Consider the following 14,074-nt stretch of genomic DNA (forward strand, 5'->3'; position numbering starts at 1 on the left):
GGGCTGCGGGGGGTTGTTGACTTTTTGCTCATTTGTGTGTAAGCAGGTTTCTGGGGAGAATGCGGGGTACACACGAATGTGAACAGGGTGAGCAGGTGGGGGAGCAGGTGGGGGATGACCGTGAGGGGAGGCGGCCGCTGAAGGAGGAGGCCGGGGGAGCTCTGCGGGGCGGGTGGCAGTGGAGGGGCGATGGGGGCATCTCAAGAGAAGTCGGGGAAGAGGCTGCGGCAGGCCCGTCCCGTCCGGGGAACCCAGACAAGACGCAGCAACACCCGGACTCTGCCTCGAGGTAGAGGCGTGGTGCTCGGTTCCACTGCAGGTGACAGCCCGGCGGAGCCCGTTCAAGTGCAGAGGAGCCTCACGGCAGCCGCCGACCAGACCTTGGTCTCCGCACACTCAGAGGGAAGGCACAGAGTACAGAGTCCCTGGCCCCGGCGTGCTCTCAGTAAGAGGGACCTGGACTGTGCCCCACGGAGGCAGGGAGGGAGCCTCTGGAGCACGGCCACCTCCTCCTGCCTGACCCCAGAGCCGGTCTGGACTGTTTGTTCTCCTATGAAAGCGCTGCGAATGAGAGAAGCTGTGTTCTCTCCTAACTGATGACGCCTGTCGGGGACCAGTCGGGTCTGCACAGGAGCTAAGGACCCACCATTGGCAAATCAGTGCCCTATTTTTCAGTGTATACCTATTTTTTCCCTATTTTTGAATTAAAATGTACATAAAATTTGCCACCTACCAGTTTTAAGTGTGCAGTTCAGTGACATTAGCTACGCCCAAAGTGTTGTGCAGCCGTCACCACCGTCCAACTCCACAACCTGTTCATCTTCCCCAGTGCAAACCCTGCACCCATTAAACACCAACTCCCCATCCCCTCCCTCCCTGGCAGCCACCATTCTGTCTCTACGGATTTGACAGCTCTAGGGACCTAAGTGGGATCACACAATACCTGTTCTTCTGTGTCTGGCTTATTTCACTCAGCATAATGTCCTCGAGGCTCACCCATGTTGTAGTGTGTGTCACTACTACCTTACTTTTTAAGGTCAAATAATATTCCATTATCCATATAGACCACATTTTGTGCTCCTCCTTTAGCCTCTAGCAGACACCCCCCCGTTTTTCTGCCAAGGCCCCCTGACACCAACCCCTCGAGCAGGTGCACTGGACAGAGCCCCAGCTCTCACTGCCAGGCCCCCGGCCCCCGAGGCCCTTCTGGCCCTACAAAGTGTTTGGGAGCAGCTGGCGGATGTGAACTCTTGGCCATTTGATTTTTCAGGTGTCAGACAGATGCCTATTTAGAACATGCCTCAAGCATCAGCAGATACATATACAAGTTCTCCCCAAGGTGCTGCTGAAGAGAGGTGCGGCAGCCTCAGCCCTCCCTCTGGGGGCACACAGAGCACAGTCTTGGCCCAGGGTCCCTCCGAGCAGAGCCCAAGCTAAAGGCTGCTGTGCGTGGGCTTCACTGGAGACTGTGGTTCCAGAGGAGCAGGAGAGAGACAAGTGGGAGAGAAACATAGCTCAGAGAAACCTAAGCGATGTGAGGCCTGCCACACTTATCCAGCCCAGAGAGCAGTGTGCATGGGGCTGCAGTCACACCCCCTCACCCGTGTGCAGAATAATTGCCAAAAATGTACATTTCGGCAATAGGGTCCAGACTAGCTGCCACCATCAACAGGTACACATCACCCAAATGTCCTCACGAGCTGTACAGTGCGACCCTCACTCTTCATTTGTGGCTAAGTTCCTGGAGTTTATGGTGCAAAGAGCAATGTGTAGCCCATAGTAGCTTATGATATTTTAGTGAACCAATGTTAAGTTCTTGGCAAACAACTCTGGAACTGTCCCCTAACTGCTCCCTTTCTCCCTTTCAAAATCTATTTGTAACTGCTGAGGAGTGGAGTACATAATCAGGGCAACTTGAATTTGTGGCTCCTGGGCTGCAGTCTTCAACCCCGGCCCAGATAAACCTATGGTTTTATATATTTTTGCCTCGGTTTCTTTCTTTAGGCTAACACAGGGAAGGAGAGACAACAGAAGGGTGCACTGCTGAGTGGGGTCCTGGCTGCTCACTTCTGCGGGACCATCTGAGGACCAGTGTGGCTGGTCTCAAGAGATGGTGGCACATTGAGGATTCCGCACTGGTCTCTGCTGCTGGCAGATTGGGCATTAGCAAAATCAGCCTGCTGGTCGGTCCACGGATAGCCTCCAACTCTGTCACCAGCTTGTTATGGGCTCATGGTGCAAGCACGGGGATGGCCAAGGACGGAGGCTGGTTGACCACCACTGGATGGGTCATCCTGTCCACCTGGCTTGTCCAGTGCCCCTGTGGGGCACTGACATGAAATACGATACTCTGTGTCCACTTCATAGGTAATCCACGTGCCTCTTCCCAAATCTCCTCCACACCAATGTTCCAGTCTTGCTTCTTCTAAGCCCTTGGGCAATCAGCAAAGCCATTCCCCACTGCCCACGTGTCTATGTGTGTCCTCACTCAAGACCTCTTCTCCCTCTACACAAAGGCAACGGCTAGGCACACTGCTGTAAGCTCTGCCCACCTTGCAAACAGGGTCTCGCATGTGACCTAGCTCCACCAATCCAAAAGAACCACACTGGACCTTAAAAGAGGAGCCAGGAAGTGAGGACCTCAGGGGTTTCCTGCCTGATAGCAGGTTTCCATAAGATCAAATTCCTCCAGTGATGGTGGACACAGCGTCATTGCAATGCAATGATGTCTCTCCTATTCCAGTTCTGCAGCCTGATTTCTGATCCCCCCCTTTGTCCCCAGTTCTTGAGGCTTCCAAAAAATTTGCTTTTACAAATACCTTTTTTTCTTAAAAAAAAAAAAACACCAAATTTCTTTCTGCTTAAATCTGTCTGCTAGAAATAGCCAGAGCTGTTTCTATTTGTGATAGACTGCAAAGTGGCCACAGGAACCCTCCCATCCCCGTGTGCACACAGCTCTGTAATGTGTCTTTTGCCATACGTCCCACCATGAGATGGGGTGTACTTCTCCACCTCCTAGATCTGGACTTGGCCATGCGACTTGCATTGGTGGATGGGACATTAGCAAATACAACTCAAGCAGAGGCTGTAGAATTCTTGTGCCTGTGTCTGGTGAATGCTCTGCAACTGCCCTTGGGAAACCACCATGTAAATGAAGCTGGGCTAGCCTGCTGGATGATGACAGACAGGTGCCAAGTCATCCTTGATACCCCAGCTAAACATCAAGCAAACCTGCAACCCAAGTGAGGCCCTTCTAGCCCACTGAGCACAGACTATGCTCAGCCAGGCCACAAGAACTACCTAACTGGCCCACAGAATTATGAAAAATAATACCTGTTTAATGTTTTAAGCCATTAAGGTTTTTTGTTACACAGCAAAAACTAACTCATACACTCTTTCTACCAACTGAGAACCCTACCTGATGCACTCCCACATCTGATTCATCTCTAAGGCGTCTTGATTTTAACTCCTCATTACCTCTTAAAACTGTCCATCTTTCTCATGTGAATGAGTTCCATGTGGTCTCCCTGCCTCCATTTGCACCCCCTCGAATCTTTTCTCCCACCTGCCAATCTGATCAGGCCACACCTCTTGCTTAAAACCTCTTAAAGGCTGTAAGATGACCTGCCCCATACCTCTCCCTCTCCCTGCCCAGCCACTGACCTTCAGTAGCACAGTGACAGTGCTGAGAGCCTGTGTACTGTCATGGGGTGGGATGTTCTTGCTCGCATTTACACAGAGATGCTTAAAACAGCACATGCACAAAGCAGAATTCATCGGCTTCAGTTGCAGCTGGGACACTGTGGGCTCTGGAGGAAGCCTGCCTGAGTCAGAATCCTGGCTCCCGCACTTCCCACCTGTAAGAAATTAGGCCAGTTACTTAGCCTCTCTGAGGCCAGTGTCCTCACTGGGTGGCTGTGAAGTTTCCCTGAGTCCATATATGTAAAATGCTGAGAAATGTGGCTGGCACAGAGAATGCACACAGTGCACGTGAGCCATTCTGATTGTCGTCATCATTTCCCACGTACTATTTGCCAGACACCATCCTAGGAGCTGGGGACACAAGAAGACAGTAAGGCTCCTGGCTTTAGAGAGCTGACACTTGAGTGAGGTGATTAGAATAGTAAACAATTAAAAATATAAAGTAAATCGTTTCAGAGACTGATTACTGCACGCAGAGAGCAAGACAGTGCTGGGACAGCGGGAGACCTTACTACGTCTTATCTCCTTCGCCGGTGCTCATCCCCTTGCCACGGGCCTTTCGCACACGAGTCCCTCCCTTAGGACACTCTCCCCTCCTCCCTTAGCCTGGTGGTGCTCCCTTGTCCTTTCCTGACTTTCCTGACTGGTCCCTTTCCCCCATCCAAGTCCTCATAAATCACCCCCCTCTCTTCTGTGGCATTCGTCGCAATGGTCCCATCTGAAGTGCACAGGCCACGAGGGCAGGCAGGCCTCCTCTGTGCATTGCTCTATCCCCCGTGGTTAGCACAGTGCCAATTACATAGAAGCTGCTTAACGGTCAGTTCTGAACGCACTGGATGAACTCGGAGAAGGACCGGACTCAGGGCTGAGCATCACCAGCCTCTGGCATGGGACACGCCTCCCGGCGGCAGGAGCGCTGCCTCCAGCACGTCCTGCAGCTCTCCCTTCACCCCAGGCCCCTTCTGCAAGTCCTAGGCTTTCCCCCTACATCCTCTTTCGGAACGAATGGGATTTCCTCTGTGCCCTGGTTGGTCAGAAGCCTCGTCTTCCCACCTGCAAAGGCCTGTCTAGGGCTGTCCTCAGCACCTGCATCCTCAGGCAAAGGCTGATCCAACCAACGCCAGGAGGGGTCAAGGAACCTTTGGGGCAGGAGAGTGGAGTTTCCTTGGGGTAAAGGGGTGATGGGGACTCACTTCACCTCATCTTCCAGCTTCCCTTAGGAAGGAGATGGGCTTCTGGGAGCTGCGAGTCCCCATCCTGGGACAAGGTGAGTGCCAAGGGGGCAGTGCTCACGCTGTGTCTGTGTGAGCTTGTGCCTTTTCTGAAGGCTTCCTCAGACTCTCAATGAGACCCATGATGGCAACGCCTTGGGAAGAAGTCACCTTGCTGTCCCTCCTCTTCCCGTTCAAGACACGGCAGGAAGCCTCACTGCTGGGGGCGGGACCTAGGTCGGGTCTCAGCCCTGGGGGCAGCACCAGGGGGGACAGGCAGGCTGGTGGGCTCTGGCTCAAGCTCCTTCTTCAAGCCCAGAGAAGGCACCGAGGTGGGGATATGAGTCCCAGGGGAGGGGCCTGCCACCAACAGAGTGTGTGGCCGTGGGGTTCCAGAGACGTGACCTCAAAGGAAATTACTTGCTTCAATTTACAGATACATGAGGGTTAAGATGCACATTTATTTCAATTTTAAAAACATCAAGAGGATAAAGCTAAAATGTTTATGGAGGAGCAGCCTCACGGTTCTCTGTCAGCCCCGCTGGAGAGAAGGGCACGGCCTAATGACAGGCTTGACGCTCACTCCACCTCTGGGAGCTGCTCCAGGCACTGCCTCTAGGCACAGGGGCAAGAAGCCGAGCCCAGGAGGGAGAGCCTGGCTCTACTTACCTTCAGTAATAAAAGCAAAACTACCATTTATAGAGCACTTATTAAGTGCCAGACATTGTGCAAAGAGCGTTTTCCCAACAAAAATTGTATTAGAAAGTACTCTTATCTTCTTTAATGGATGAAAAAAATTGAGGCTCAGGATGGTGATGTGATCTGCCCAAAACCACACAGCAAGATTAAAGGTAGAGCACATGATCACTCAAACAAGGAGAAAAGCAAAATCGTTTCCAAAAAATGTTCCAAAACTAACTGGACAAAATTTGCACTGTGTAAGTTTACAAACAGTTTCATAAATAAATCCTGCTTAAAAACAGAATTTGTCGTCCCGTGCTCTGCTTCTGACACTACTTCATACCTACATGTTAACTGGATCAACATGACACTGAACGGGGCAGGAACGTGTGATTCCGGGGTGCAGCCAGGGATGTATCTTGGACGTCTGTCTCTTCTGCTATTAGTCCACATGCCAGGGGCTGGCAAACCACTGCCTGGTGCCAGGTCTGGTCCACTGCCTGCTGTACACTCGACACATAAGACTGGTTTTTATGTTTCTAAATGGATGAAAAAGTCAAAAGAAGATTTCACAGCACATGGAAATTGTATGAAATTCAAATTTCAGTGCCTGTAAAGTTTCACTGGAACACAGCCAGATCTGATTATGTACGTGTCTGTGGCTGCTTTTCACGGTCCAACAGCACAGTTGAGTGGCTGCAATAGACACTGCACAGCCCTCAAAGCCTAAAATATTTACTATTTGGTGCTGTACAGAAAAAGTTTGCCAAATCTGGTCTATACACCTGGTATCTTGGACCATCCTGCCCCAGACTCCCTCTGTAACAACACATATAACATTTTTATGACCATGTAAAAGGGAACTGTGACCTTTACCAACAAGCTGCTTCCTGTCAACAAGCTTCTTATGTACTAAGCGTCCTGCTTCCCAAACACATCCGTCCTCACATCTGCTCTGAACTCACATCCTTTTTGTCACACTGCTGGATCCTTTGTTACTGAGTTAATAAACCATACACGCTCAAGATCAATTTGTCTCAGAAATGTTATTTGGCACATTTCAATGTTAAATGTGACAACAAGGAAGCAGCAGCACGTGACTGAGGGAGGGGGAAAACCAGAGGTCCCCTCTGGGCGCAGCCTCGGTTGGGGCCGTCCTCTGCCGCGGCTGCTCCTGAGCACACAGGTGAGCCGTGGGGTGCACTTCCACGTAGCAGTTCATTTAACCCTCACGAGAAACCTGACATCTCAGCTTTACAGACTGGAGAGCGAAGCCCAGGGAGGCTGAGTCAGTACGTGTGGCAGCTGGCACAGGGGCACATGGCAGCCGGCACAGGGGCACGTGGCAGGGCCACGACAAGGCCTTGCAAATCCACTCCCCTAGTCAGGCCGCCCAGGGCAGCAGGCACTGAACCCTACGCTGGGTAGTCTGAGTTGAGAGCAGGAGGGAACACAGCCACGGCAGGTGTACTAAAGGTGCCACTAGAGAAAGGGTCTATGTCTGCGGCCATCAGTGAAGGAACTGGCCCCAGGATGTGGCAGGGCTGGGGAGGTCCCCGGCACACGTGGAATTCAGGCTTCTCCCACCTCCTGCAACAATTCCCTGCCACTCAATCCCACTGCCAGATGTAAAAACAAGCAAGCCAGCCAACAGAAGCCTTCCACGTGGGCCAATCACATGCTTGAGTTTATTCATGTGCCACAGCAGCCCTCTGCATGGGGAATTCAGGATGGTTTCTGAAACCAGTGGCTACTGGGCTCCAGCGCTGGGCCCAGGGGGGCTACTCAGAGCCGCTCCCTCACCTGCTTCTTGAAACTGTGCCGCCTGCTGTTGGGCAGAAGACGGGTCCAGCAGGAGGCACCTGGCACCAAACAGCGCAAAGCTCCTTCCCCTTCCCATACATCATCAAAAAGAGAGTGACAGGCACATCTGGGGTTTCTAAGGGTGCGTCGCCTGCGGCTCTGGGCTGGCGCAGGACACTTCCCTGCAGAGGCAGCTCACTGCGCACCGCAATGCCCGCCAGCGCCTGCGGGCCTGCTTCCAGCACTATCCAGCCGTGTGGCTTTGCTCTCGGGGAAATCACTCTCCAAGTCTGCCTTTTCCATCTGCAAAATGAGACAAGTAAGGACTCGCATGAAGATCAAATGGATTAATGAAAATTAGACTGATACCAACATTTCATTAAAACAGCCAAATTGACCTAGAAGGCATTTTAAAGAAAGCCCGGTGGGTAAGCTGGGGAAAGGGGGCTTTTATACAAGAACCATGTCCTTTCAGAAGCTGCCCAGCCAGAGCACACACAGTTCCAGTGAGCCCTGAACCCAGGCCTAGCCCCAGACAAACGCAAGACAAACGCGCGGTGACAGAAGCGCGGTCACTGTTTCCACTCTCCTCCACCTGACAGACACGAGAGGGCAGGTAACTGCCCACAGACACAAGCCGTACCTGCTGGAGCTGGAGTCTGAGACCAAGTGGACCGCTAAGCTGTGCTGCCAAATTTAGTTGCAAACCCCCAGAGGAGGCATGGCACAGGTTCAATGACCAAGGGCTCAGTTGGTGTTTCCTGGTGACACAAGGAGGGCTGTCTCAGAGCAGCGGTGGCCCGCCCTGCACCTCTCACATGTGCGCACTTCACAGGGGCCTCCATGCCACGCATGGAGGACAGCTGAGCCCACAGCCCTCCTGGCACTCAGTGCTTCGGCACCTACACAGCCTCCACTGCCCCGGACCCACTCCAGGAGGCACCTTTGGAGAGCTGTTAGCAGAAAACACACCCAACGACAACAAAAGGTCTTCAGGGCAAATTAAAAGCTGGGCAAGGAAGACTTCTACGACAAGGGGAAAACCCACAGATTAATTCCACCTGCACAAAGACCAGACACAGCCTCACTCACACCACGCGTGGCCGCGTCTCCCACTTGGCCTCTGCTGGCCGCTGTGTGAGGCTGCACTGGCAGCAGCGGTTCAGCCTCCACTCCTTTCTCCAGTGAGTGTAGGTTGATCACTGAATTCCCTTTGATGCTTTGCCAGTTTGGCTTTGCCTCTTGCACAAATGCTGCGATTTTCAGGCTGATTGTCATGGTTTTCCTGCATGCAATGCTTTTTTAGGTGGATCGTTTCTGATGTGGTTTCCTCTGATTCAGGTGAGAAAAATACCATCTTGACTTCACCCCCAAAGAAAGTATTATCACAAGGGCTTTGAAAAATAAGACGATAACTCGGGAGGAACCCAAGAGCCTGCATGGCTGCAGACTCAAGGGTCTAGAACCCAGAAGTAAATGGTCTATGGCCACCTAGAGGTAAGCACAGATGCTTCTAAGACGTGCACTTCAATGGTGTAATGATATCAAGTTCTCCCTGCCGAGTAATCCTCCTAGAGGACTGTCCATCAACCTTGCTTTAATCCCCAAAGTACAAGGAGGGAGAATACATTGAAAGCTGAGGTCTTCCTCCAAAGCCTGTGCTCAAACCACTAAGATCAGCTCAGAGATGTTCCAGGCATCGAGTCACTGCCCTCATGTTCAACACAAACATTACCCTTGGAGACGGGGGCGGCCTGGTCCTAACAGTAACCTCCTCCTGAGGTGACTCTAGAAAAGGCAAAGCCACTGTTGCCCTGTTAATTACTCTTGGTGGGGACACAGGACTATGGGAAATAAGTTATCAGTCTTCACTGAATATTGTTTCTTTCAACTAAAATTCTCAAAATCGGGTGTCATGATTGTTAAACTTCATGTTCTCAGACGAGTACCAGGAGAGAAGCTATTCCCAATGGCTGAGTACAGAGTCTGAGAAAGCCTCAGCAGGTGGGAGAGCTGCAGGGAGAGATGCCGTCCTTCCCTGGACACCCTGGGAAGTCGCAGGATTGCTGCCACAGGGCACCGTAGCCATACCTAGTGGAGGCAGGGGACTCAGACATTTCAAGATGCATGGTTTGGGGCACACATTCAATGCCCTCATGCCCACTGTCTCCAACTCAACTTCTTCCTTGTTACTCTTGCAGAATGAGGCAGCCCTGCCCTAACAGTGACCTCCTCTCCTAGCTCCTATCGATGACTCTCATAAGGGCAGAACCACCAATGGTCTGCTTATTCCTCTCTAAATAGGTAACAGGACATACCTATTTAAAGCACATACCTTCAAGTCCAGTATAGGGTAGAGTTAAAGCAAATCCTTACAGCAGGAGTAGCCAGTTAGCAAATTATTCCTCTATTTACATTTGTATGGTCAATACATTTCCAGGTTATAGCTAGACTATAGGTGCTGACCCATGAATGTGCAGACTGGTCCATTTCCATTTTATGAAATACATGACATAAAATTAAAAAATACTCACGGAAACATAAAGCATGTGTTTATTATTGCTATTATCTAGGCAAAACCTCTTAGAACAGTTAGCCTTGATGATGCAAGTGTAGTCAGAACCATTACTCATGAGTTTACGGTTTCTTCTTCTCTGCTGCTGAGGCTTCACCGTTTCATACACACCCTCTACCACAAGACCTTTACTATACAAAAGAAAGAAGAATGAACTTGGAAGTCACAAAGCATGGCCTGATCACTTCCCTAGTTTCTTCTCTGAACCTGTTTCATCCTGTGTTAAAAAAAAGACAGGAGAGGGAAGAGGAGGGGACAGAATAAATCTACAACTTGGAGGAGAATATAGGTGATAACTGAGAGAATATAAATGAAAGTGCACTGTAAACTCTAAGAAATTATACAAAATACAGTATCACTAATAACAAGGAGGGGTAGGAATCACTGCGCAGCAGTCCATGTCTGTGGAAGCCTGCATGCCAGTCACCAAGAATCTTAAATCCTGAGGCAGGACAAAGAAATTAATGACCAAGTCTTCAAACTCATTAAGGAAGTATCTGGCTTGACAAGCTACTCAATATGGATCCAACTGTACCCTAGAAACACTTTGTCAGTTTTATTTTACCTTAATGTGCATTTGTATAGGCGGTAATAAAGAGGCTATCACACAACTCGGTGAGTTTTCCCTAGTTTCAAGAATAATGCATGCGGTTACAAATGAGAGGTAGAAACACCATATTAAAGACCTAAAAATACAAACATCTTATAAATAAATGTTCAAATTAACTGCTGGAATTTCATAAGATAAATAAGGTAAAAATTACATTACTTCGTCAAAGTAAAGAAAAAACATGTCTGTTTCTATTTGGTTTTATCAGTACACTAAAATTATATTTAATGCCAAAGAGCCTCAATTTGTCAAAGATTTCAGATTATTTTATGTAAAAGGATTAAAATAAAAGGATTAAAACTGGCACGTGGTTTATTCAAGTATTCAAGCAGGTAAGTAAAAGAAACCAAATAATATACAACATAGGGATCATTCCTGGAGAAATGTTAACTGTCTGCATTCTCCTTGACTAGCTATTTGGTAAACTGTCAGATTAACATTAAAAAATGCATCAGGCTGGAGAGAGCTGCCCATTTTCCTAAGAGAAAACAAACCTCACCATTCTCTAACTTCGTGTAGAAACTCCACACCACTAACTAACCCTTAGACCACCAACTTTGTTTTGGCCCTATTAAAATTCTCAAGAGTATCTGTTGATTCATGATATTTTTCTAATACTGCCCAAATAAACCTAGCCTTTAATGAACCTAAGGTCACAGGCATCAATGCCATTCTGCATGCACAATAAAAAATGCAGCCCAAAGCAAACAATCAGCAACTCAAATACTACTGAGAAAATCTGTAGGCATAAATTAATAGGTTTAAAAAAAAATGCAAAGGTTCACATGAAGACAAGTTTTGACCATTTAAAAGTTCACTAGAGAATACATTTGAATTCTGGAAAGGGTATGTGTATATCAAGTAAAATATTTTAAACAAGTCCATTGTGCCTCAGTTAGTTTTAAATTGCAAAATCCAATACACTGTTGTTTCAATAAATTAGTGCAATATGAAAGATTTTGGAAGATTAACATGTATGCATATTAGATCAAACTGAAGATTTCAAAATTTCTTCCAAGAGCCATCTTTCGCTTCTTAAGCTATCTCTTTCTCAACTGTTTAAAGGATGCATGCTCACAGTTAGACAATCTTGTCCCAAATATCCAACTGCCTGGATGAGATGTGGATTTTTACTTTTACACCTCAGCAAACACGTGGAATTTCACACTCTGCTCTGGTGAACTGAGTGAAGAGCCACTTATTTGTTTCATTTTTAACTATCCTTAAGAATGACTGTACTGATAATTCTAATTCTAAGGTGCTTTTATTTACCAAGTTCAAACTAGGAGCCAGGTGGGATACTCCTGCTTCTGCTTCTACAAAGAGAAAGGAAAAGGTGATTTTCCCAATAAGGCAGATTTCCTACAAATATGTAGTTTTGGGACTGTTTTTCCTTTTTGAAATCACTGCTTGTTCTTTGGTAGTCACCAGTTGAGAATCTACAGTTTCCTGGGGATGGTGACAGAACCCAAGCTGTAATCCCAAACGTTGTCACTTCATGTTCCCACCACTGGTCCACAGGACAAGCCTGCTGTGCTCACACGGTCGCAGTGCTATAGCAGAGTGCTGACAATCTTCTTTCAATACTAGATTTATCTAGAAATTAAATAACGAAAATTAAATTCAAAATAAAAACCATTTATTTTTTAAGACCAAGGTAAGAACAACTAAAAAAACCACAAATTCTCTCAAACTCCCTACATACACTGTCATTTCTATTCTATCTTTGCCTCAAAGTTAACAGTTCTGAGTAAATTTTCTTCTTTCAGCCTGTTAACAGTTTAGACAGCATTTCTAGCTTAGTGCTGCATAGTGGTAAGATTTAGATAAGCATATCATATAAAGAACACTTAGATTTTAACAACTAGCTTGCTCAATTTAATTGCAAACCATTTCAGGATTGCCATCCCCTTGTGGCTATTCAAAATATGGTCTGACCACATATACTCCAAGATTACAGGGTTTATATTTGATAAGTAATAATATTATCCTGGTGTCCTATGCTGCTGTCTATACCAAATCTTCAGTATATAGGATCTTCATGGGATTCTTCAGTCACTAAGCCCAAGAGGCTTAAACTAGTTGCACTGAATAATAAAAGAGTTCTCCTATACACACAAACACACACTTGCCAACAAAGTAATGCAATGTAGAAATCTAAAGACCAACGACAGAAGCCATCAGTGTTTTGCATGCATTATTAGGCAGTGTTATCCTCATCTTACAAAAGAAGAAATGGAGACCACAGAAAGGTTAAGCGTTTTGCTCAAGGTTGGAAAGCCAAGCTTCAAATCTAGACAATATTATTCCAATCTCCAAGCTCCTTCTATTTATTCCTATAGGAGATAACTAAACTGCAGTAAATAAACACACTACCTTATAGGTCAACTTACATTTATGTACATTTTCAATATCTGCAGGGTCCTGTAGAATCTTAGTTAGACCTTCCAAGAGAAGGGCTGCCTTATGATAGCGATAAACAATATCTTCAGTCTGCTGGAACATCTCATCCAGGGCTGCAGACTGAACCTGGAACCGGTCAACAAAAATGAGAAGATTCTCAATTCTTCCAAGAAAGTACAAATCCATTTGAGCGATGCAGCTTTAAATGGAATCTACCCAAAATTAACACATTTTGATGAACTTATATAATCTACCAAACTATAAAACTTAAAGATTCATCAGGATGAGCAACAGAAAAGAGCAGCTTCCTGACAAGTTATTCTGCGCTCAAACAAAGCCTTCTGGCACTCAGTCAGGATTCACAAAGTTTAAACTAGAATCCTTCTAACTTGCCTCTTCTACGACTTCCTGAAAAGTTTATTTTAAACATACACTTCATACGAGGGCAACCTGGCATTTCACCGAAGTAAATTTTGTTATAATATAATTAAATGATGTTAAAAGTCACTTGTTGGCTTCCTTCTCTAGTCAAAGAATTTTCAGGTGTAGCCATCCGTCCATTCATTCATTCATTCACTCATTCTTCTTGAGCACCTATAAGGCACTGTGCATACACAGGACAGCTTGTAGCCTGGAGGGAGATATGGGCCTACAAAACATGCAATTCTAATTCCAAGGGACACATGACATTACAGGGGGAAGCACCAGATGGTACAGAACACATGGGAGGTATATTCACCCCAGACTATGGAAGGAGAAGATTAGGGAAACCACCAGGAGGTAATGTTCAGGCCAAGTCATAAAGAAGGAGCAGGAGTGAGCTAGGTGATGAGAAAGGTGGGAAGGGGCTTTCCAGAAAGAGGGGACAGTAGTATTATTCACAGGGTTTTCCAAACAGCATTCTGATTTTCTCTTTAATCATTCAATGCCAGAACTCTCAGTAATCCAGAATCTTAATTTATTTGTTAATATGCTCTGTCTCTTTCAAAAAATAATTTAAAGCTCCTACAACAAAGTAAATAAAGTGGATACAGAAAATCAGAGCCATAAAAAGGAAGCAGAAATAACTAACTAAACATAAATGCTAAT

The 14,074-nt window shown here is 47.2% G+C and overlaps 1 protein-coding gene across 3 annotated transcripts in view; it reads right to left on the minus strand.

Annotated features, from left to right (window-relative positions):
* Positions 1-9,927: 9,927 nt before the first annotated feature.
* ULK2 (unc-51 like autophagy activating kinase 2) overlaps positions 9,928-14,074 on the minus strand; it is a 106,595-nt gene continuing 102,448 nt past the window's right edge. For all 3 annotated transcript variants that reach the window (XM_063113218.1, XM_063113217.1, XM_063113219.1), the window contains 2 exons: positions 12,976-13,111; positions 9,928-12,178 (listed from right to left, as the gene is read on the minus strand). In XM_063113218.1, the coding sequence (XP_062969288.1) occupies positions 12,120-12,178; positions 12,976-13,111 (195 nt within the window). In that variant the 3' untranslated portion in view covers positions 9,928-12,119. The remainder of the gene's footprint in view (positions 12,179-12,975; positions 13,112-14,074) is intronic.

The sequence above is a fragment of the Cynocephalus volans genome, chromosome 10 (assembly GCF_027409185.1).
Source record: "Cynocephalus volans isolate mCynVol1 chromosome 10, mCynVol1.pri, whole genome shotgun sequence".
Lineage (NCBI taxonomy): Eukaryota > Metazoa > Chordata > Mammalia > Dermoptera > Cynocephalidae > Cynocephalus > Cynocephalus volans.